At 35.7% G+C, this 22604-nt stretch overlaps 4 protein-coding genes across 4 annotated transcripts; 1 reads left to right on the top strand and 3 right to left on the bottom strand.

Annotated features, from left to right (window-relative positions):
• Positions 1-250: 250 nt before the first annotated feature.
• LOC131653667 (uncharacterized) lies at positions 251-1499 on the bottom strand. Its single transcript, XM_058923919.1, has 2 exons — positions 1259-1499; positions 251-1176 (listed from the first exon to the last, which is right to left on the bottom strand). The coding sequence occupies exons 1-2, from the start codon at positions 1497-1499 to the stop codon at positions 386-388; spliced, it is 1032 nt and encodes a 343-aa protein (XP_058779902.1). The 3' UTR covers positions 251-385.
• A 2209-nt stretch (positions 1500-3708) lies between these two features.
• Positions 3709-5328, bottom strand: LOC131648008 (uncharacterized). Its single transcript, XM_058917807.1, has 2 exons — positions 4738-5328; positions 3709-4633 (listed from the first exon to the last, which is right to left on the bottom strand). The coding sequence occupies exons 1-2, from the start codon at positions 4976-4978 to the stop codon at positions 3843-3845; spliced, it is 1032 nt and encodes a 343-aa protein (XP_058773790.1). The 5' UTR covers positions 4979-5328; the 3' UTR covers positions 3709-3842.
• Positions 5329-11380: 6052 nt separating this feature from the next.
• On the bottom strand, positions 11381-14335 carry LOC131648009 (uncharacterized). Its single transcript, XM_058917808.1, has 6 exons — positions 13800-14335; positions 12435-12512; positions 12072-12106; positions 11909-11964; positions 11706-11801; positions 11381-11592 (listed from the first exon to the last, which is right to left on the bottom strand). Exons 1-6 carry the CDS (start codon positions 14226-14228, stop codon positions 11537-11539), a joined length of 750 nt encoding a protein of 249 aa, XP_058773791.1. The 5' UTR covers positions 14229-14335; the 3' UTR covers positions 11381-11536.
• Positions 14336-19617: 5282 nt separating this feature from the next.
• LOC131648010 (dynein light chain 1, cytoplasmic-like) lies at positions 19618-20586 on the top strand. Its single transcript, XM_058917809.1, has 3 exons — positions 19618-19916; positions 20019-20124; positions 20262-20586. Exons 1-3 carry the CDS (start codon positions 19734-19736, stop codon positions 20339-20341), a joined length of 369 nt encoding a protein of 122 aa, XP_058773792.1. The 5' UTR covers positions 19618-19733; the 3' UTR covers positions 20342-20586.
• Positions 20587-22604: the final 2018 nt, after the last annotated feature.

Raw genomic sequence — 22604 nt, forward strand, 5'->3', positions numbered from 1 at the left:
CTTGATCTTACGCATGATATCATAATGTATGGAAGGAGGAATCGATGAACCACAAACACATACCAGACACGTGGACATCGATAATATTTTAAATAAATAAATAAATAAATTGAAGGTAATCAATCACAAGTATCTGTGTCGTGCGGTGTCTGACACTGACACAAACATGTTTTGGACACGTTTTTTTTCAGAGGTGTTGGTGGCTTGGTGCTACTTGTAATCATAGTATTCAATCATTTATAAGCAAACAAATTAGTACATTTCTTATTCAAAAGGAATATGGTTACAAAACAAGAACATTTTGGCCACTTAGTAGAAACCACAACAATTTTTCTCAGAGTTACAACTTTAAATCATAATAAGAAAACAATGGAAACCACCAAAGTTATCTTCTGCAAACTATACCATTACCACTGCTGGCACCACCAGTGCAATCCATCATACCATATTCAATAATCTCCAATCTTTTCTGCTCAGAATCTTTAGCAGAAGAGAATATACAAGCATTACAGTTGGCCGAAACAAGCGACGTGGTTCTATACTTGTCTTCCCCTCCAACAACCGCCATTGCCACGCCTGGCTTTGCCGGATTTTGAAAATCAGGTTGATAAGTCCTACCAAGAACACCTTCAACTTTGGATGATAAACCATAGAATTTGAACTGTACTTCCAAATGAGGAAAACAATCATCATCAGGAATCTGATAGTTATGGATTTTACTGTCCTCCTTGGTCACCGGCACCACATTGACTGATATTTCAGCAACTTCTGGGATTGTAACCATTACACCATTCTCGTTCGATGTTCGCTCGATTCTGAGCTGACTTTCCTCAGATTGCCATGTAGAAAGGTGACCTTCTGGGATTACGAGTTCCTTTCCGTCGTAAGAGAGCTTCAAATGGTCAACTTCATCATCCCAAATTGTTGATGGGGTGGCCTCAACAGAAAAGTTGTGAGAATCAAAGAGAACTCCTAATGCTTGAATCCAAGTATAGTCTCTTGGTCTCCCTTTCGGCCTAAGGCCGATAAAACGAGCGTTGATTTGAAGGTTGACATCAGATACCAAGGTGAAATGCTCATTCTTCCTGCCATGGAAGTAGAAAACAATGCCATCCGCACCTACAAACCGAGGGTCCAAGCATGCAGATCCTCTACCGTTACAATTTGGTTTGCGACCTGTTCACATCCAATTCAATATAAGATTATTATCTCAGACAGTCAGAGGTTTAAATAAAGGTTTAAACATAAATATTCTTACTTTTGCACTGAGTTTTGCAGACAGGAGAACCACAATCAAGATAGCAAACTTTGTCTCTTGAGTTAACTGGCGATTTTGAAGGGCATTGAGAAGGACAAGGTAGTTTCTTGAGAAAACAAGGGCTCCATCGACTTGCGCATGTTTGAGTATCTACAAAAGCATGCATCATAGTCACACATGATGATACAAGCACAGATAATAACAGAACAGATATTAAGCATCTATTGCTTAGCACATTCATGATGAATCTCTTTGTTAGATACAATGAGAGATCAATGTGGCCTCTCCTTATATACTTTTATTGTCTAATAGAAAACTCACCAAGTGGTTATTTTTGTAGTGATTGTAACATGAACGTGAGTGAGAGTAGGATGAAAAATAGTTTGAATTGTAGTTAGCATCTCTTACATTGTCAAAATAATTACAATATAGCAAGAGGTAATGGAAGTTGACTTTTTGGTTTAGAATCAAGACAAAAGCTTGTATCCAGAGATTGTATTGACTTTTACTAAGGTATTCATGTTCAACCATGAAAGGTGGAATAATATGATTTTCTTAGTATGGAATAACATGAAATTATGAGAAATAAAGTGCAATGTGGTAAAAGTACTTTGGTATGGAAAAAACATGTTTTTTGTTTTAAATTTCCTATCAACCCTACATTCCAACTTAAGTGTTACGTGACGTACGTAGTTGTCAAAATATTTAAAATTAAAAACTAGCAAAGTTTGATTCACTTCCGGGTCTTTGCACTTCTTCAAACGAGTCTCACCTAAAGTAAGATTCTCGCTAATGATAAACATATTCAAATGGTGTACTAGAACTATGTATTCCATTTTCAAACTTCACCATGTGTTGTTTGTCTAGTATGGAATTATCACAAAATTTTAGTTTGTTCAATTTCTCACTTTCTAACAAATTTTGTTCAGCCAGCTGAACCAACTCTCTGTCACTAACATGAACTAATCTCATATGCCATGGTTTGGTTTTGTCATAAAAATCTTGACTAGCTAAGAATGCCTTACCAATAACAGAAACCATCTAAAATATACAACTCACACATTTTAGACCTTTTAACCATGATCAATGCGCCATGCAACATTTTCAACACTCTTAATTCAACTTTAGTGTTATAGCCTAAATCATCGAACATGCTTATAGAGAGCAAATTTCTCTTACGCTTGGAGAACATACCTCGCATTGCGTAGAAGAAACTCACGGTTATCAAATATTTATAGTTTAATTCAGTGGCGGAGCTAGAAATTTTAGGGAGCCTGGGCAAAAATTTTACACTTTATTTTTACTAATTTTATACCCCGTTTCTACTAATTTTGCCCTTGATTTTGTCTAAAAAATTTGCCATTGATTTTGTCTAAAAATTTTGCCCCCTATTTTTACTAATTTTGTCCTATATTTTGTCTAAAAATTATTAATTTTGCCCCTGGTATTGTCTAAAAATCGACTATTAGATGAGGGAGTATACAACGAAAGAAGGGGTTGAGCCCGGGCGCATGCCCGGGCTGGCTGGGCTATAGATCCGCCCCTGGTTTAATTGTATCAATGCCATAAACTTTACAGGTCTTATTGTTACCGAGTCAAACAATTCTACTTACTTTCGGCTCCAAAGTTTCAAAGTATTCTTTTTTTAGACACATGTGATAATAGAATCCTGAGTTTGTGACGCAACTCTTCTCTGTCTCTAGACTCACCTCCAGACACTAGTGCACCAGCACTCTCATAACCTACCTCATTTGAGAAAACAGGAATCTAAATAGAATCACACTTGCTCTCTCTATCATGACAAATACAATCCTTCTTGAAACGATTAGTTTTATCACAAGTGAAGTATTTTAACTTTGACTTATCAAAACCTTTGAACTTCAACTTTGACCTAAATTTTTTTTCCTTTTTGATTTCCTCTACTCTTGCTCTTTCCTCTTGAAACACTTGGACTTTCACCATGTCATAAAACCTTAAACTCTTTTATCTTAATTAACTCCTTGGTTCTTATAGTTGATTGGAGCACCTCCAAGGTGATAATGCCTTCCTTACACGAAAACAGATCACCTGCAGCTGGATGGATAGCAGCACCAAATATGCTGGAGAGGATCCAGATCCTTCCTTACACTAAAGAAAGACATCTTTAAAATCTGTGAGTAATAAGCTTAACAAAAGTAGAATCTTGAGGCATAAAATAATGAAATTCCTAACTTTATTCATCTTCTCGATCCTCTCTATTTGCGTTAGGCTGTCGACACTAACGTCTCATTTTTCATTACTTGTATACACACTTTTGATGAATTTAGATTGTTTGCCTCTTATAATTCCGTAATTGTATGAACTTATAGCACATTGTATGTCTTTATCTACTGATTAACAAAATTTATTGTCTTGCTTCTTAATAAACAAACTTCCATATAATCACCACAATATTTAATCACGTATAAACAAACAAATTATTATACTTCTTATTAATCAGATAATATGATTACAAAACATTAACTTTTAGTTACTGAGCACATCACAGATACTTTTTCTTAGAATATGTTCAATTATTAAAGGAAAACAATGGAAACTACCAGATTTATCTTCTGCAAACTATACCATTACCACTGCTGGCACCACCAGTGCAGTCCATCATACCATATTCAATAATCTCCAATCCTTTCTGCTCAGAATCTTTAGCAGAAGAGAATATACAAGCATTACAGTTGGCAGAAACAAGCGACGTGGTTCTATACTTGTCTTCCCCTCCAACAACCGGCATTGCCACGCCTGGTTTCGCCGGATTTTGAAAATCAGGCTGATAAGTTCTACCAAGAACACCTTCAACTTTAGACGATAAACCATAGAATTTGAACTGTACTTCCAAATGAGGAAAACAATCATTATGGGGAATCTGATAGTTATGAATTCTACTGTCCTCCTTGGTCACCGGCACCACATTGACTGATATTTCAGCAACTTCTGGAATTGTAACCATTACACCGTTCTCGTTCGAGGTTCTCTCGACTCTAAGTTGACTTTCCTCAGATTGCCATGTAGAAAGATGGCCTTCTGGGATTACGAGTTCCTTTCCATCATAAGAGAGCTTCAAATGGTCAACTTCATCATCCCAAATTGTAGATGGAGTGGCCTCAACAGAAAAGTTGTGAGAATCAAAGAAAACTCCTAATGCTTGAATCCAAGTATAATCCCTTGGTCTCCCTTTCGGCCTAAGGCCGATAAAACGAGCGTTGATTTGAAGGTTGACATCAGATACCAAACTGAAATGCTCATTCCTTTTTCCATGGAAATAGAAAACAATGCCATCCGCACCAACGAATCGAGGGTCTAAGCATGCAGATCCACGACCATTACAATTTGGTTTGCGACCTGTTCACATCCAATCCAATATATGATTAACACTATCAGATTTACCATAACAAAATGCTAAACTAAAATATTTCTATGCAAATGTATCATGTAAACATTCTTACTCTTGCATTGAGTTTTGCACACAGGAGAATCACAATCAAGATAGCAAATTTTGTCTCTTGGGTTGGCTGGTGATTTTGAAGGGCATTGAGCAGGACATGGTAGTTTCTTGAGAAAACAAGGACTCCTCCGGGTTGAGCATGTCTGAGATTCCACCTTAGTCGACGTCACACTCACACATGATGATACAAATACAGATAATAACAGAATAAATACTAAGCATTTGTTGCTTAACACATTCATGATGAATCTTATTATTTGTTAGATACAATGAGAGATCAATGTGAAACTCTCCTTATTATATACTCTCTTTTAGGTAATAGAAAACTCACCAAGTGGTTATTTTTCTATTGGTTTTAACATGAACGTGAGTGGGATGAATTGCTGGAATTCTTTGTGGCATCTTTTACATTGTCAAAACATTTACAATATAGAAAGAGGTAAAGGAAGTTGACATTATGAACAGCTTAAATACAGAGAGATTTTTATTGACTTTCACTAATTTATTCATGTTCAACCATGAAATTATGAGAAAATAAAGTGCAGTTGTAGAAGTATATTTGAGTATATGGTGTGGAAATTAACGCTTTCATTGTTACGTTAGGAAGAATGAAGCGTGTTGGATTTTGTGGACCAAAATCCGATTTTGTAACATTGAGTCACTTGCAAGTTTTAGAAGAGGCAAAGGATGTGCTGTGATTTACCCCTCTTAGTTTGAGTGAAAAGGGGTTTGAGTATTAAAGAATCAGTTCAAAGATAAAGAAAATCTGGTTACAAGATATTTTAACTATGGATCAATTTGAAGTACTTAAAAAAAAAAAAAACACTTACAAAGATATTTACGTCATGTTCAAAAGATCGATGTAAAATTCTTGTGGAATTTTCGTCTTAAAATCTATTTCACCAAAAAAGTTGAAATTTTTCGTTCGGTCAAATGACCTTTATGATAAATTGTCTTAAAATTTGTCATTTTTAAGTGGTTTTTCTTTTTTTTTTTCAAAGGATGGAGATTTTCTAGTTACAGAAACTTTAAGAGACGAAGAGAAAGATTCTTAAAGAGTTGTAACCATAAGAACTAGGAGATCATTGGAAGTTATCTACGAGTATATAAATACTTCTTAATTTTTCGAAATCAAGTGACTCATAATGAAGGATGAAAGATTGAGTCACATATGATTAGAAGAAATTATGAAAACTTCTTGTAAACTCGTTGAATTCATTTCTTCTAACTCATTTGTTATCTCTTGTTCAGACTCTTGATTGATAAAGGGTTAAAGAGATGTTTTCTTCTCCATAATAGATCATTTTGGATCGATCTAGATAAACAATTTGTTGTATGTATGAAGCAATAACTTTATTTATTTTGGATGGTGGTGGACAAATACATTGTTGCGAAATTACAGAATTTCACAAAATTATTGTTGACTTGCAAAAATATTGAGGTGAAATTTGACTATGAGGACTATGGTCTATTCTTGTTGAGCTTATTACCTAGATCCTTTGAGCATTTCAAAGTTTCTCTTCTTTATGGTAAAAAATGCAGTATCAACTTGGACGGGGTGTAATCATCTATAGGAACCAAGGTGAAGATTTTGAAGGTTGTTAATAGTTGAGAATGATTGATTGTTTCAAAAGGGATGAATGAGAGTAGGGGAACCAAAAAGGAAATAAATATAGGCAAAATACTAATTTTGGTCCCTTAACTATAGGTCATGATTCACGTTGGTCCCTTATCTTTTTTTCGTGCCAAATTAGTCCCTTAATTTTCAAAACGGTGCAAACAAGTCCCTTCCGTAAACTCTATTAGTCAAAGTTAGTTAAAAATCTACGTGACACATTTGACTAACTATGGTGACAGAGTTAGCGTCAGAAAAATCGACGCTAAAACTATTTCTGGATTTTAATTATTGTTCATCTCCTTATGGCTCATTTGCAGATCTAGCAATTCAGTGATGGCCCGTGGATATTGATCCAATGCATATCAGATTCACCAAATCACAACTCAACATACATACATACTTACTTTTAGCCTTTTATCTCACTTTGCAAGTTTCCATAAATTCCTCCATGGCCGTTTCGCAAGAACAACAACCTTTTATATCGAATCTCTCTTCTCTCAACTTGTCTCTCTCGATATCGCTATTAAACCCAATGCCTCTCTGCTTTCTACTCAACACAAACTCTTAGTACTAAACAACACCAGTAAAACCCAGTAAAAGCAACAATACACACAAGGGTTATCAAATACAAACACTAAATTTGCATTTGAGAGCAAAATCAACGTTAAACGAACAACCCTAACCATAGCTATCAACAACGTGTATTCACACAAACAAGAAAAACCCAAACCCCTTTCAAACCCTAAGGATATGTTTGGATTGATGGAAATGGGTGGAATGGAATGGAACGAAATGGAATAAACTTATGTTCCATTATTTGGATCGATTAAGAATGGATGGAATGAAGCGGAACCGGATGGAATGCATTCTATCCCATTCCATCACTTTCCATCATTTTTTATACCCTCCAATTTGGACGGAATGACAAAATCTCTCTATTCCATTAAGAAATACTCAAACAATGGAATGACGTCTTTATTTCATTCTGCTCCGTTCCGTTTCACTCCATACCGCTCCACTTCTTTCCGCTCCGTTCAATTTACTCTATCCAAACATAGCCTAAACCCCATTTCAATATTTGGTTGCTATATATTACAAATGAGCGTATTAATTGGGAAAAAATAAAACGGAACAACAAACCCATAATCGACGGTGCAAATATCAACGAGGAGCCACCAACGAGTCGATTTTTCTTCAAGGTGATTTGCTTCCTCTTCTTCCTCTTTTCTTTCGATTGCAACAACTGTTTGATCTAGCTCAGAGTATGATCATATTAGGAACTACTCTTGAGAAGCTGAGCATAAAAGGCTAAAAGTAAATATGTATGTGTGTTGAGTTGTGATTTGGTGAATCTGATATGCAATGAATCAATATCCATGGGCCATCACTGAATTTCTAGATTTGCAAATGAGCCATCAAAAATTAAAATACAGAAAATTTTGGGGAAGGAGATGAACAATAATTAAAATCCAGAAATAGTTTTAGCACCGGTTTTCCGTCACAATAGTTAGTCAAATGTGCCACGTAGATTTTTAACAGACTTTGACTAACGGAGTTGATGGAAGGGACTAGTTTGCATCATTTTGAAAATTAAGGGACCAATTTGGCATGAAAAAAAATATAAGGGACCAAAGTGAACCATGACCTATAGTTAAGGGACCAAAATGAGTATTTTTCCATAAATATATGTCTAAGTTCAAGTCTAAGGGATTTGACAAGTTCAAATACAAATGTTTTATATGTCATAAAATCGATCATTTCAATAAGAATATTCCAGAGGGGGAGGATGATTATGCGAATGTTGATGCACTAGTGGTAATAGGTTCGGAGACGAAGAAAGCCCGGGTCATGAACTCAAAAATATTTTATCACATATTTCTAGATTTGCAAGTTTCATGGAATTGGACTATTTGACTCAAGATGTTTGACAACTGTGAGTTCCTTGTAAGAAAATTTGTTGTTTATAAGCATATTTGATTATTTAGGATACTACACTAGAATTGAACATGGCATGTTAAAAATTTCGTATGATGCATTAATAATTGCTAAATAGTCTAAAATATGTGGTTTTTTATGTTTCAGATTGTTCCATTGTTATTAGTAATGCATCAGTATCTAGTTAATACTTTTATAATAAAACCAAATTATTGGATTTAAGATTACAACATATCAATAAAAGAGGTTTGGTTGAACTATCTAAACAATGTATTCTAGGTAGTGAGAAGCAAAACAAAGTAGAAATTTGCGATCATTGCATACTAGTCAAATAACATAGAGTGGATTTTGACATTGGTATGCATAATTCTAGTATATGGTTTTAGTATGTGTACTCAGATTTTTGGGTCTGACAAGAGTCGTAACACATAGGGGTGGTTTGTATTTTTCTCACTATGATTGATGATTTTTCTAAAAAAGTATGAGCTCACATTCTGGAACATATTTAAAAAAGTTTAATGAATGACATAATTTTATAGGAAACCAATTGAAAACTAAACTAGAAGTTTTAAGAATAAACAATTATCCAAAGATCGTTTCATAGTAATGTAATGAGTTTTATAGAAAAAAGATATAAAGAGGCATAGAACCATAGTTGACACACCGCAACAAAATGACATATCTAAATGCATGAATATGATCTATTTGGAGCAAGTAAGGTGCATGATTTTATAAACTAAGCTATCCAAGAGTTTTTGGGGTGAAGTTATTGCTAATGCAACTTATTTAATGAACAAATATGCACCCAAGTGAATAGGTATCAAAACATTTATGTATGTTTGGAGCGGGAAACCGGAAGACTACTTCAATTTTAAGGTTTTTAGAACTTTGGTGTTAGTGCATATTAAACAAGACAAGATGGATGTTAGAGATGTGAAGTGTGTCTCCATTGGTTATCTTGAAGGTGTGAATGAATATGAGCTTTAAGAAATAGAACCTTGTATAACAAAATATCAAAATATCAAAATTACTAGAGGTGAAAAAAATTTTTACAAAATTATACAAGAGGTGAAAAATTTTTTGTACAAAATTATACAAGAGGTCAAAATATCAAAATATCAAAATATCAAAATATCAAAATTATAACAATTCACCTCTAGCTACGAATGAATATCAAAATATCTTTCTTGCGTGGAGACCTTAAAGAGACAGTTGTTAATTGAATATGGTGATCAAAGATTTAGAAGGGGTGAATAGACTGATTCCCTTCAACTAATTTTAAAACAAAAGTTTATTTTGTTGAAGTTTTAATGGTGAAAACAATTTTTAAAAGGAGTTTTATGCAATTTAAAGAATCAGACGTAACGATACAAACACCACCAATGAGATAGAGATAATGAGATTGTAATATGTAGATTAACCTTTAATAATTCAAATAAGAAATTTGAAATATTTTGAATTAATCAATCTTTAACTCTTTAACAATCTACCATCAATCTTTTGTCCTCGCTTGCACCTAGTCCAGTCTTCAATGGTGAACCATTGAAAATTTAATATTCCGTTATATGGTTTTGGTTTAGTTTTTGGTTAAAACAAAATCAAAGAAAACAATTAAGATAAATATGCTCAATCCATATTATCTTTGTCTTCCTTCTTGATTAATTCTTGTATGCAATTTATCTAACCAGAACTGCCAACTTGATCACTATCTTCAATCTAAAGATGCTTCGATCTTCACAATTGAAAAAAAGTGGTGGAACGATTTATAATGATTGATGCTAAAATCATTAACACTCATTTGAGTCATCACTCTAAGTTTCTGGTTATGCAATATCCTAAAAGCAGAGATGATGAAGACTACTCCCCATTAAAGTGGTGTTAGAAGCATCATGTATAAACATTAAAGTGGTGTTAGAAGCATCATGTATAATATGATTTATAATAGACTGGACTTAGCATATGTCATTAGCATAGTAATCCCTCCTTACCTAGTTATAAGCAAAAAAACCACACGTTTTTCTTGTACCAAATTATTAAAAAAAAAAAACATCAAAAGTTATTTCATTTTAACATTTTATTCTAAAAATCCATCTTTTTTTCAAAGTAAAATTAAATATAAATTACATTTAATTAACTTTCTCTTATTTTTCTATAAACAACAACCAATTGAAATTGTTTTTACGTCTCTCTATAAAACATATTTCAAGAAAGACCCAAAAAATTTGAATTTTTTTAATAAGTGTAAAAACATTGACTTTTACTTATAAATTGATACAGAGTTACTCCCTCCGTCTCATAATAAATGTCCTATTTGAGCAATGCGCGGTTTTTAAGAAAATGATTGAATGTGTTGGTTTTAGTAAAAAAATTAATGTCATTTACTAGAATACCCCTATTAATAGTAGTTGAATAACGTGAAAGTTACTAAATAGGGGTATAATAGTGGAAAAATAATAATGATTGATGCATTGGAATTGTAAATGGACAATTAATTTGAGACAAGGAAAAAATGCAAATGAGACACTTATTATGAGACGGAGGGAGTATTTAAATGATTAATTGAAGAATAGTTTGAAATACACAAAGACAAATCAGACGTCTTTGAAGATTTTATAGATGTGGACTATACAGGAAATATCATACATTTAACAATCCTTGCCAGATTTTGCGTTTAACTTATTTGAAACGTCTATAAATTTGGAAAGCAAATCAACTATATGTACTTCATCTAGAACTCATGTGGATGACATAATTAACTTTACTAGATGACTTTTTTGGAAATTTTCTAAATAATCACTTGTCCTGTTGGAGAACAAATCAAGTCCTGACGAGGTAGTTGTAATATCTGCTAATAAGTTGCCCTACATGGCTTCTTTTTTCGTCCTTATCTTTGCAAAGAGAAGACAGTTTTGAGGAATTTTATTGAAGGTATTTAAAGAAATGGTTTAGGAAGTTATGACACTTTGCAGGATACATGCCTACCTACTGATAAATATGCTTACTAGTGATATGATAATACTTCCCTCAATAACAAAATTAAAAAGTAGATTGAAGAAGCATTTTGGTAAACAAAAATAGTAGAGGTGTGATATGTGAAAGAGAAACATCACTGTCAAAAATTATATTACAATTGTAATGCTACTCAAATCAATATATTCCTATCCTCTCTAAAATGTGCTACCATGCATGCACACTACTACACTCTTTCCTCTAGTATGTGAATATTGAGGACACACTCAGCAAAGACTCAATCTGCGTCTTTTATTTCAGCTTCAACATCAATTGCTCTACCGGAATCCTCGTCTGCGATAAAAGAAATAAGGGAGCACAGCATCATCATCAAAGATGAAGGGATAATAAAGAATAATGAGACAACGAAGGAGTAGCATTTAAACAAGCCTTGTGAAGAAGGTTACCGTTTCTAGATCGCGAGATATTGTCAAAAGCTTGTCCAAATGTTGTAGATTGGTTTGAAAAGTTCACAGATTCCTTTACAAACTCATTGCCATCAACTGATATCAAAACAAATGTCTCAATTAATTTTCTAACCACGGATAGGAAGTGTTAAGCTTAATATCGACAGAAAAGCGAATGAAAAATATAAGATTTCCATTCTTACCAGAAAAAGGTTGACCGCAAAAGGGGCACAACTGCAATTCCTCATTTAAAGTGGATCTGTAACAAATAACCAGACATTATAAGGTAAAACCGATCGATTTGAACTGCTTCAAAATAAATCATCATTAAGTAGTTTATTAGGATGTACATAAAATATCTCTTACTTGAAAACCTGAAAATCATTTCCACAGTTTGGACACTGCAGATACAATACAGAAACAACAAAACCGAGTCAGTGAAGGTACAAATCACCTTAGAATAAAATACTTTTCATCTCAATAGTCCAAATAATAAAAAAGCTATTTTGTGTGAGAAAATTAAATATTTTTTGCACAACAATAGAGACTTGTGAAAATTAGATATTTTTTGCACAACAATAGAGACTCATTTCTCGAATCGAATAGGACCACAAAGGGCAGCAAAGCTCGCTCTCAATACAAAAACCAATCGTAAGAAATATATCCAAGTTAAAAAGTGTAAGTTGACTGAGAAAGAAGTTTTAGAGTTAAGTTATGAAGAAGCCTTACAGTGCCTTTCATTATATCTCTTCCTGCCCACCAGAGGAAAGCACCGAGACCTACTATCGGTACTAACACTGCAAAGATCTGCATTCGAATAAAGAAAAACAAGAACAGGATTCAAATAACAGTTAGATGATTAATTCACATGTACTAGTTTTAGAGGAAAAACTTTACTAGAAGACAAAATCAACTAACGAAAAAAAAGATAGTTCTTTGAAAATTTACAAAAAGACATTATAAGGGACTAAGTGTGTATTTACAAATTTAGGTGATGTAAAAAACACATGGAGAAACTCATCAAAAATTTACTACAACAACAACCAAGTTTTATTCCACTACGCTATAATGTTCTATCCAGGACCTTGTTTCTATCCAAATTGTTAATTTCGAGATGTTTCTTAATAATTTCTCTTATAATTTTTCTAAGTCTTCCTCTACCTCTAGAATCGACAAGTTTTCTCTATACATGTTCAAACCACAAAAGCCTATTTTCTACCATGTTTTCTACTAAAGGTGTTATCCTAACACTCTCTAATAGTCATTTCTAATCTTATTTTATCTAGTCTTAGCACACATCCAATGCAACATCATCAAAATCTAATAACAAGAATAAAAGAGATACTATAAGTAAATTGCTCTTCATCCTTAGCTAGTAATTTATCTTCACTCCATCAAGACGACGCACTTTAAAAGTCTCTTTTCTCCTTGTTAACAGTTTGTTAACAAGAAAAACCAACACAAATTTTAAGAGATGAAAATAGAAAATATTTCTACAACAGGGCCTAATTTACATCACCCAAATTTGTCATGAAAAACCATGAAAACTGAAAAGGTAAAATATCAAGTGAAAGTGGGCAATAAGAGCTGATTCCCACCTCATTGATAGGTTTCATGAACACTTGTATTGAAATACGATGTTTGTCAGGCCTCAAGCAACCTAGAGTTCGAGTTGGAAGGCCATGTTTGATTCCACAAACGGAAGGCTTAAACTTGAGTTAGCTAATAGCAATGGTCAAACATGGTTTAACTGATGTAAATACATTTGGCTTCCTACGTTAGAAATCGATTCTTAAGTTGAAGCACCCATTTGTAGCTTCCACCATGGCATGGAAATGATTCTGAATTTCATTGTACTGAAATGTGATAAGAATCTTACCACACCTATTATATGATTGCATATTCAAAAGCAAGCAAGATCAAAAACTATCCAAACAATGAACTGATAAAAAATCACTTTTAACATAAATTATCCAAATACAAATGCAACTCACTTTTAACTAAAATCAATTTTACGAAATCCATTCGGTAAAAATTAATTTTTTGCAGTTGGTTAATCATAACTAGTTCTAAACAAAGAGAGGGAGAGGATACCCAAATGGAGACAATAGCATCCAAAATCCATCCAAGCTGTCCAGTCACTGAAAGATAAGTTAACCCAATAGCCAAAGCAAGATTACCCAAAATCCTAGCAGTCCCACCATCATCCCTTCCACCACCACCACCACCATTATTGAATCCAAACCCTTGATTATTTTTCACCAAAACTACTCTCTTTTTCTTCTTGCACCCTTTCTCTCCCATCAAAACCCCATTTTTATACACTTTACCTCCCAAGAAGGAACCTCTCTCCCTGTATGCTCTCAACTTGAAGCTACCCAGATGAAAAGAAGTAAACTTTGGGTCCAAACGAGAGAAAGAAAAAGTGGGTTGTGTCCTGTATGCACCATCATGGAAGAAATTGAAGTTGAAATTGGGTTTCAAGTGTGAAAATTTGATTGAGAATTGTACAAGGGTGAACATGGGGAATATTGTAAATGGGAGAAATTTAATTATCAACTATTCTAGTTGTGTCAAGTATCAAATTTGAATTATGAACTTAGAATCAGAAATTGAATTGTTCTGTTATTTCTTACCAAGTTGTTGTCTTCTCCAAATCCAAGGAACTGTTGCCACGTTAGTTCTAAGTGGCCCATCAGTCTGCATTATCTTCTTTTGGTTTATTGCAACTTTTCCTTGAACAAAATATTTCTACTTCTTTATACTACCTACATTTTTTATTATAAGTCTGTTTTAGATAAAAAAAATAATAATTGTTAGTTTTTTATTATAAGTCTTTTTCAGATAGAAAAATAATAATTATTTTATGAAAATGTTGTTTTAGATGTTTTACACAGATTAAGAAAAATAATAATTGTTTTATGAAAATGAGAAATTATGAAGATTTTTACAAAATTATCTTTTATTAATGAGATGTGAAAGATAAATTTATACAATTGAAAGTAGACAGAATAATAAATATTTAAAAATATAATAGGAAAAATAGCATTAATTATTCATTGGAATTGTAAAGCGACTTATATTTAAATACAATTTTTTTTTCAAAACGACTTATAATAAAAAACCGAGGGAGTAACTTTTAATATTTTTGAACAAAATGTTACCTTGATTTTTATTATTAAAACCGAGATAAAAATTCTTTATTTCTTTTTCAATCAAAAAGGCGTTTTTATTTTTTTAGATTTTACGAGATGGTTTGTTACCTCAGTTTTTTAGATTATCAAAAATAAATACTCTTGAAAATTTCTTTACCCACCTCCCTATGGGGGGTCACCCCCAGCGAAATTCCCAAACTACCCCTGCTTCGGAAATGAACTTCCGGAGCGCTTTTTTTTTAAAAAAATTTCCTTGATTCGGAAGTTCATCTCCGAAAACACCTCATGGGGGGTGCGTTCGGAGATGAACATCCGAAAACACCTCATGGGGGGCGCGTTCGAAGATGAACATCCGAAAACACCTCATGGGGGGTGAATTCGGAAGTTCATTTCCGAATTATGCAGAAACTGTGTTTTTTTTAATGTTTTTTCTTAAACGCAACCGCATTTTAATTAAACGTTACCGGCAAATAAAATAAACAATAGATAGACTGAAAACACTAATATGATAAATAAACAAAAAAAAATACTAATATGAAAATATTATATACAAACCGAAATAAATAAAAATAGTGTGCTAAATATACAATCCAAAATCAAAAAATGAATAAACCCCACCACTACTGAGTGTGCCTAACCCGCTCACCCTGGGCCCTCCTCTGCCGCCTGTACCCCGCCGCACGGCCCGCATCAGTGACGATGATCTCCATCACGGCGACTGCCTCTGGTCCGCCCTGATGAATGACACCTCGATGCAACGCGTCCCGCCCAAGCATCTCTATCCGCTGGCAGATCGGAAGGAGATCAATGGCGTGGTCATCCTCCGCCTGCCGGTTCTCCAGGATCTCCTCGTGTGCTGGCCTAGGAGCGCTGGGAACGTCGGGTCTCAAGAGAGGATGGGACACCCGGTAGAACCATGTGACGTACCCCTCCACACTGTGCCAGTCCTGGGTGACCCGCATGCGACGGTACTCCTCCGGTACCACATGATGCTGCCACTCCTCCCATATGGCAGTGAGCTGCACTCTGGTCACTGTGTCAGGAGCAGCCTCGAAGGGTGACCTGGGTATGATCTGCACGAACCCAAACTGCCGCATGCACCGCTCCGGGAGATACCGGACCATGATGCCGGTCCCGCATGCCAACCAGCCTGAATATAGAGCAACCCCGTCGAAGGGGACAACCTGAGCATAGTCGGCGAACGGCCTCCAGGTGACGTCGTCGTGCATCGTGCGGTCCAGGTACAAGCGGTATGGTCCCACCGCATCGTTCCCCCTCTGGAGGGCGTATCTGGCGGCCCTGGGCATGGCGTCAACGTACGCAGGATCGATGTGGAAGCCGTGGATGCGGGAGAAGTAGGAGATGATCCAGCTCTGAAACACAAATACGATAATGTATTAAAAATAAATACGAAACATAAATAAATAAATAAATACGAGAATGTGTTAAAATCAAACGTACCGTAAGCAGAGTGCAGGATCCGACCAGCTGCCTCGTCCTCCAGTTGGAGGCCTCATTCAGCTTCTGGTAGAGATATGCCAGAGTAGCTGCCCCCCAGTTCCACTGGTGAACGGTATCCAGGTCCATGAAATAGCGGAGGTAGGTCACGTCGACGTACCTGACGCTCTTGTCCACAAAGCATGCAGCGCCTACCACATGCATGTACCAGCACCGAAGAGCGCAGCCGCGGTGATACTGTGTGAACAGCTCGTCACCCGCAGCCTCGGCAGCCGCGTCCAGATGGTGCTCAAAATAAGTCTTCAGTGTGGTGAACCGGATATGAGGCCCAGATGTCGTGGCGCACTCAAAGTGAGCAACCTCCTCCTCCATGCCCAGATAGAGCGTCATCCACTCGATGGCCTCGACCCTCTGGATCCGGGAGTGGTCCAACAGCGGCCCCCTAATCGGCAGGTGGAGAAGACACTGCACGTCGTGCAAGGTGATCGTCATCTCCCCAACCGGCAGGTGGAAAGATGACGTCTCCTTGTGCCAGCGCTCCACAAATGCCCCCTGCATGCCGGTGTTGATGGTGGTGTACCCGGTCATGCAGAGCCCGCTAAGCCCTGAACCTCGCACGTGGTCGTTAAACCACTGAGCTGCTGGTTTAAACAGAACGAAAATCTTCCTGGAGTGGTTCACCATTTTCAATGGCTCTCTCTCCTGTTAAAAAAAAACAAATAAGCGAGAAATAAACGGTAAAATTATAAAAAATGGTGACAAATAAACGGCTAAGTTAAAAAAAATACCTCTCCCTCCCAGATCCGCCGAGCGACGTGATCCTGGTAGTGAATCAGCAGGGAAGTGTCAAAAGGCCCTCCCGGAAAGCTATCCACCTCCTGCTCCTCCTGCTCCTCCTCCTCCCCGACTGGAGGGTCAACATCCGGTATGACCTCCTCCTCCTCCTCCTCATCCTCATCCTCCTCCTCTCGCTGGCGGGAAGAAGATACCCGAGCCAGCCTACTCCTAGAGCCTGAAGCAGATGAACTCTCCACCAAGTCCTGTGGAACGCGGACACGGCGTCCCCGTCCCTGCCCCCGTCCCTGGATCGACGCCAGATGCGCCGCCGCCCGCTCGCGTCTAGCTGACGCAGTCTGGGACTCTCTCCCCTGTCTGATGCGTGCTGGCTGGTCTGACATAATCCTGTAAACAATCGAAATCAATTAATATGCGAGACAAATGAAAAAACAAAAAAAAATGAACTTTTGGTACAGTTCGGAAGTTCATTTCCGAAAACTGGGATGGAGGTGTTTTCGAAAATGAACTTCCGAAACACCCCCATGCAGAGCTTCTCTGCAACCTCCAATGGCAGACCCAAAAACCTAAACCAAATCCATTTTTTTGCCTACTAAACATCCTAATATCAGTACTAAGCTATCTTAATGTCATTTTTTCAGATTCTAAACACCCTAATATAGTTTAATCAAATAGATCTAAAACTTGAAAAAACAATGATAAACTTACCAATTAGTGTTTAATGATGAGTTTGGTTGAGTTTGGAAGAAGAGTTTGGCTACTTCACACTTGCTTCTGCAGAAATTTCGCCTATGGAAGTGTTTGATGATGATTAGGGTAAATGATTTGGGGGAGGGGGAGAGTTCTGCTTAATCTGCAGAACGCGTTTTATTTCGGAAGTTCATTTCCGAAATTGTAGTTTCGGAAATGAACTTCCGAAATAAGACATTTTTTTCAAAAAAAAAGGCGCTTTCGGAGATGAACTTCCGAAAACACCTTTTTCATGCATTTCGGAAGTTCATTTCCGAAGTCAGGGGTATAATGGGGTTTTCACCAGAGGTGGACTAGAAGATAGGGAGGTGGCCAAAGAATTTCTCATACTTTTTATCTTTTTAATTCCTTAAGGCTATGTTTAGATATCATAAAATCAACGGAGCGGAATAGAGCAGAGCGAAATGGAGCAGAACAAAGATATCATTCTATTGTTTGGAAATTTTAGGACGGAACAAGGTAAGTTGTTCATTCCGTCCAAATCGGAGGGTGAGAAAAATGATTGTAAGTGATGGAATGGAATGAAATTCATACCACTATATTCCGCTCTGTTCCATCCGTTTTTAAATTATTCAAACAATGGAATATCATTTTATTCCATGTCATTCCACACCGCTCCATCCGGTTCCATCAATCCTACATTCCGCTCCATTACTATTGTTCTTGTGTTGTGGGATGGATGAGGAACATCATTGCTCTCGACTGCCTCGGCGGGCGGAGTTATCCAAGGGTTGGCCTTTTTAGCCCTCACGCCTGGGGGCACGTTCTCTTTAATTTAATGTTTTCTACACAGCACTTTCTAGCGATATCCTGGTCTCCGCGTACTACCCCCACACGTTCGTTGGGGAGCGGGTATTTCATGCATAGATACAAAGTGGATAAAGCGGCTCCCAGTCGGTTAAAGGCTGGTCGCTCAATGATCATATTATATGAAGAGGGGACATCGATGACTAAGGTACTTAACCTTTATTTCTTTTGCGTGATCTTGCTCTCCGAACGCGATCCTTAGGGTAGTGGCAGAGTCAGAAAAATTATAAAGTCCGATCAAAATTACCTCAGCTTCAAAGAACTCGTTTATTTGTCTCCTCACTGAGTATCATTCTCTCATTTCTTAAAAAAACCCATAAATTGTAGTGAAAGATTTAAAAATGTCATTTGTAATTTTTTCCACCTAAAAAAATGAGTATACAATAAATTTATAGAGTTAAATAAAATGTTTAAAATAAACTATTTCAATAAGCTTATCAAATTTATTTGTTTAGTTGTGCAAGTAGATTAAAATGCTATACAATGGTTATTATGGTGGTCTTGCTGCACATAATAAATAGTTATTGGTGAATTCTTATCTACTCAACTCAAAAAGTTGGGTAAAGTTACCTTCAATGTAAAATATCTTGGAAACAATAAAAAAATATACTATTTAATAATTAATTAAATAAGATAAAACTAAATAATGCAATGTGATTGGTGGAAGGTACACTACCCAATTTTTTGAAATCGGTAGAGAAGTTGTCCCATAGTTATTTATTATTACAAATGAATTATAAAGTTAATGTCTCAGAAAAATTGAATAATTTAAAATGAATAAAAAAATATGAGTAGATAGAATCAAATATCATATATATGATTAAAAATTTAACTTTGTTAAAAAATATATAATTTTAAAAAATCCAATACAGTAATTTTTAATCTGCATTGGACAATTTTGTAAACTAATTCATAATATCAAAATTTCACACCATTCTTATTTCTTACTTTCATTTGCTATATATTTCCACCCACCCTATCAACCTTGATCAGTAGCACTTGTACGCATCTCCTTCTTCAGTCCTCACCTTCCTCCCTTGTCACCAAAACTCAACAAAGAAAGATGGCCAAGAACAACAAGACCAAGAAGAATAAGAACAACAACGTCGCCGAAGCTCCACCGGCGAATCCCACTCCCGGCTCACCACCACCACCACCACCACCACCTGTTTCTCCCAAGAGAGCCATCGCTGATCCGCGTCTGTATAAAAAGATGGAAGACGAGGCTTTTGCTATAGCCGCCACCGTTAGTTCCTTCCTTCATTTACCGTTTTTGGATTATTCTTTTTCTAGGTTTTGCGTTTCACGGTGTCTTGTTTCTTATAGTCTTGAGCTTTTCTTGAACCAGGCTTTCAAGACGTACGATTCGGACGCAAGAATTGCCGATGAGATAAAGAAAGAGTTTGATCGCAGATACGGCGGCACTTGGCATTGCATCGTCGGAAGCAGTTATGGTAATAATTAATTACGTCTTTCTTTCATTTTTTCACTTAATTAGGGTTGCTTAATGTATGGTTATCAAGTTAATTACTTCTAGGTTTAATAATTGAATTGCATTAATGTATGTATTTTTTTTCTTTTATTTTTGCAGGGTCGTGTGTATCTTGTGATGATGGCTACCACTTTTATTTCTATTTCGGTCTGAAAGACATTATACTTTTTAAATGTTGATAGACACAGACATATGAATTGTGATGATGGTGGCAAAGTTGATAGAAGAATGAGATATGTGTTAGGTCCATCATCATGATCATGTATTAGTTGATAAACTGTGCTGAAGAACACTCTTGATTCTTTGTTATGCTTGTTTGTATTTTTCATTTTGACGTGTCATGCAAATAAACTAGTACCGGAAATTTTGTATAATGACTCATGTTAAAATAGTACTTAGGAAAAATTTGAATGTGAATTGGTTATATCTTGCTACTCGTGCGGAAACTGAATTTGACATAGCAATCACACTCTAAACTAGTTTGATAATAATGGCGTGTAACTCGTTAAAGTAGTTGCATGTTTTTTTGCATTGGAGAGCAGATCTAAGGCTCTGTTTGACGAGCACAAAAGATTAGTTTATAGTTCACATGACTAAAAGAGATTCATTTAAGTAATTAGCTTATTAATTGATTTGAAATGGTGAGTAGAGTTGAATCCAGATGAATTACACTATGAGTTAGAATTGGGATTTAGTTTTGTCTATGAATGAAGAAAAATGAATCTAGAATTATCTTACTCTCTAAACTTAACAAGTTGAAATTTGTTAAGCTTGTCAAAATGGAAAAGTGGTTTAACAAAAGTGATCTATGATCCTCTAAAGACCAAATCATCATTTAGAAATTAAGTCTCCTCTGCAGGATGATTTTAAATAATTGAACCAACCTATGTGTGGATGAAGCTCTTGGTGATGATGGTTGGATAATAGTTATGCAAGAAAAACTCAACCGGTACTAAAAGAATGAAATTTGGGGTCTTGTGAAACGAATACAAGGTAAGGATCTCATTGGAACCAAATAGATTTTCATAAACAAGCTTAATAAGCAAGGAGATATGATAAGAAAAAAGATAGAATAGTAGCTAAAGATATAGCCAGCAAGAAGGTCTGTTATACTAACACTTTTGCACCTATAGTTAGACTATAAGCCGTAAGATTATTATTATCAATTGTTGTTAACCATAATATCACTTTATATCAACTTGATGTCAAAAGTACATTCTTTAATTGATATATTAATTGTTTCTCAAACAATCTCATGTGTTTGAAGATGTTAAACACCCATAGCACTTTCATAAATTAAAAGACAGTAATGTATGGTCTTAAAGAAATTCCTATAGTTTGATATGATATACTTAGCATGGCAAACATGCATATCCGCTTATTTAGATTATGTTCGCAAAAGCCCGTGAAAAAACAGGACGGGTCGGACATATTTTAGAGTACGGGTCTAAAATCTCGCTCCTCCCCCCATGCCCGCAAAAGAACGAGCGGGACAGTGTGGACACATTAAAGGGAGCGGGGCCTAAAATCTTGTCCTGCCTCGCGAAAAAGTGCGAGTAAAACATGCATGCCCAACGGACCGGACCCATTTTGCCACCCTTAGATATACTCGATAGCTTTCTCATTAAAATTGATTTTTCAAGAGTACAAGTTGATACTACATTATTTAACAAAATAATCAAAAATAAAATTTTAATAGTTCAATAGTTCAAATATATGTTGATGATATTATTTTTGGTTTCACTAATGCTACTCATTATTAAAATTTGGCTAAGATAATATAGGCCGAACTTAAAATGAACATGACGAGAAAGCCCAAATTCCTTCTAGAAATTCAAATCAACCAAAACACAATATCATTTAACTATTGTTAAGGGAATATTTAGATATATGAAAGATAAGCACTACTAATTTTAATTTGTGCTATAAAAAATCAAATCTTTACAAGCTAATTGGATTAATTGGATTATGTTGACTAAGCTGCAAATTGAATAAAAAGAAAAAAAACACTGGTGAGAGCGGTCTATTCTTTAGTGACAATCTCAACACTTAGACAAGCAAAAGAGAACAAACAATTGTGTTTATCCATAATATATAAGCAGCACTCAACTTCTTTGGATAAAGCATCAACTTTAAGATTATGAAATAAAGGAAAATATGGTATCATTTGTGATAATACCTTTGTCATTTGCTTATGTAAGAGTAGAGATGACAATGGGCAGAGTTTGGGCAGGGTACTATAGTATCCGTCCCCATACCCGCAGTTTAAAAAAATTCCCGTACCCGAGCCCAAACCCGCGTGGGTTTCAATATTCATGCCCGTACCCGTACCATGTGGGTACCTCAATGCCCATACCCGTACCCGTTTACCCGCATTTATAGTAAAATTAAATCGTTTAATTACAAAATATCATATAATTTAAGTCTTTTTAACAATATTAA

This window comes from Vicia villosa, linkage group LG2, assembly GCF_029867415.1.
Source record: "Vicia villosa cultivar HV-30 ecotype Madison, WI linkage group LG2, Vvil1.0, whole genome shotgun sequence".
NCBI classification, from domain to species: Eukaryota; Viridiplantae; Streptophyta; class Magnoliopsida; order Fabales; family Fabaceae; genus Vicia; species Vicia villosa.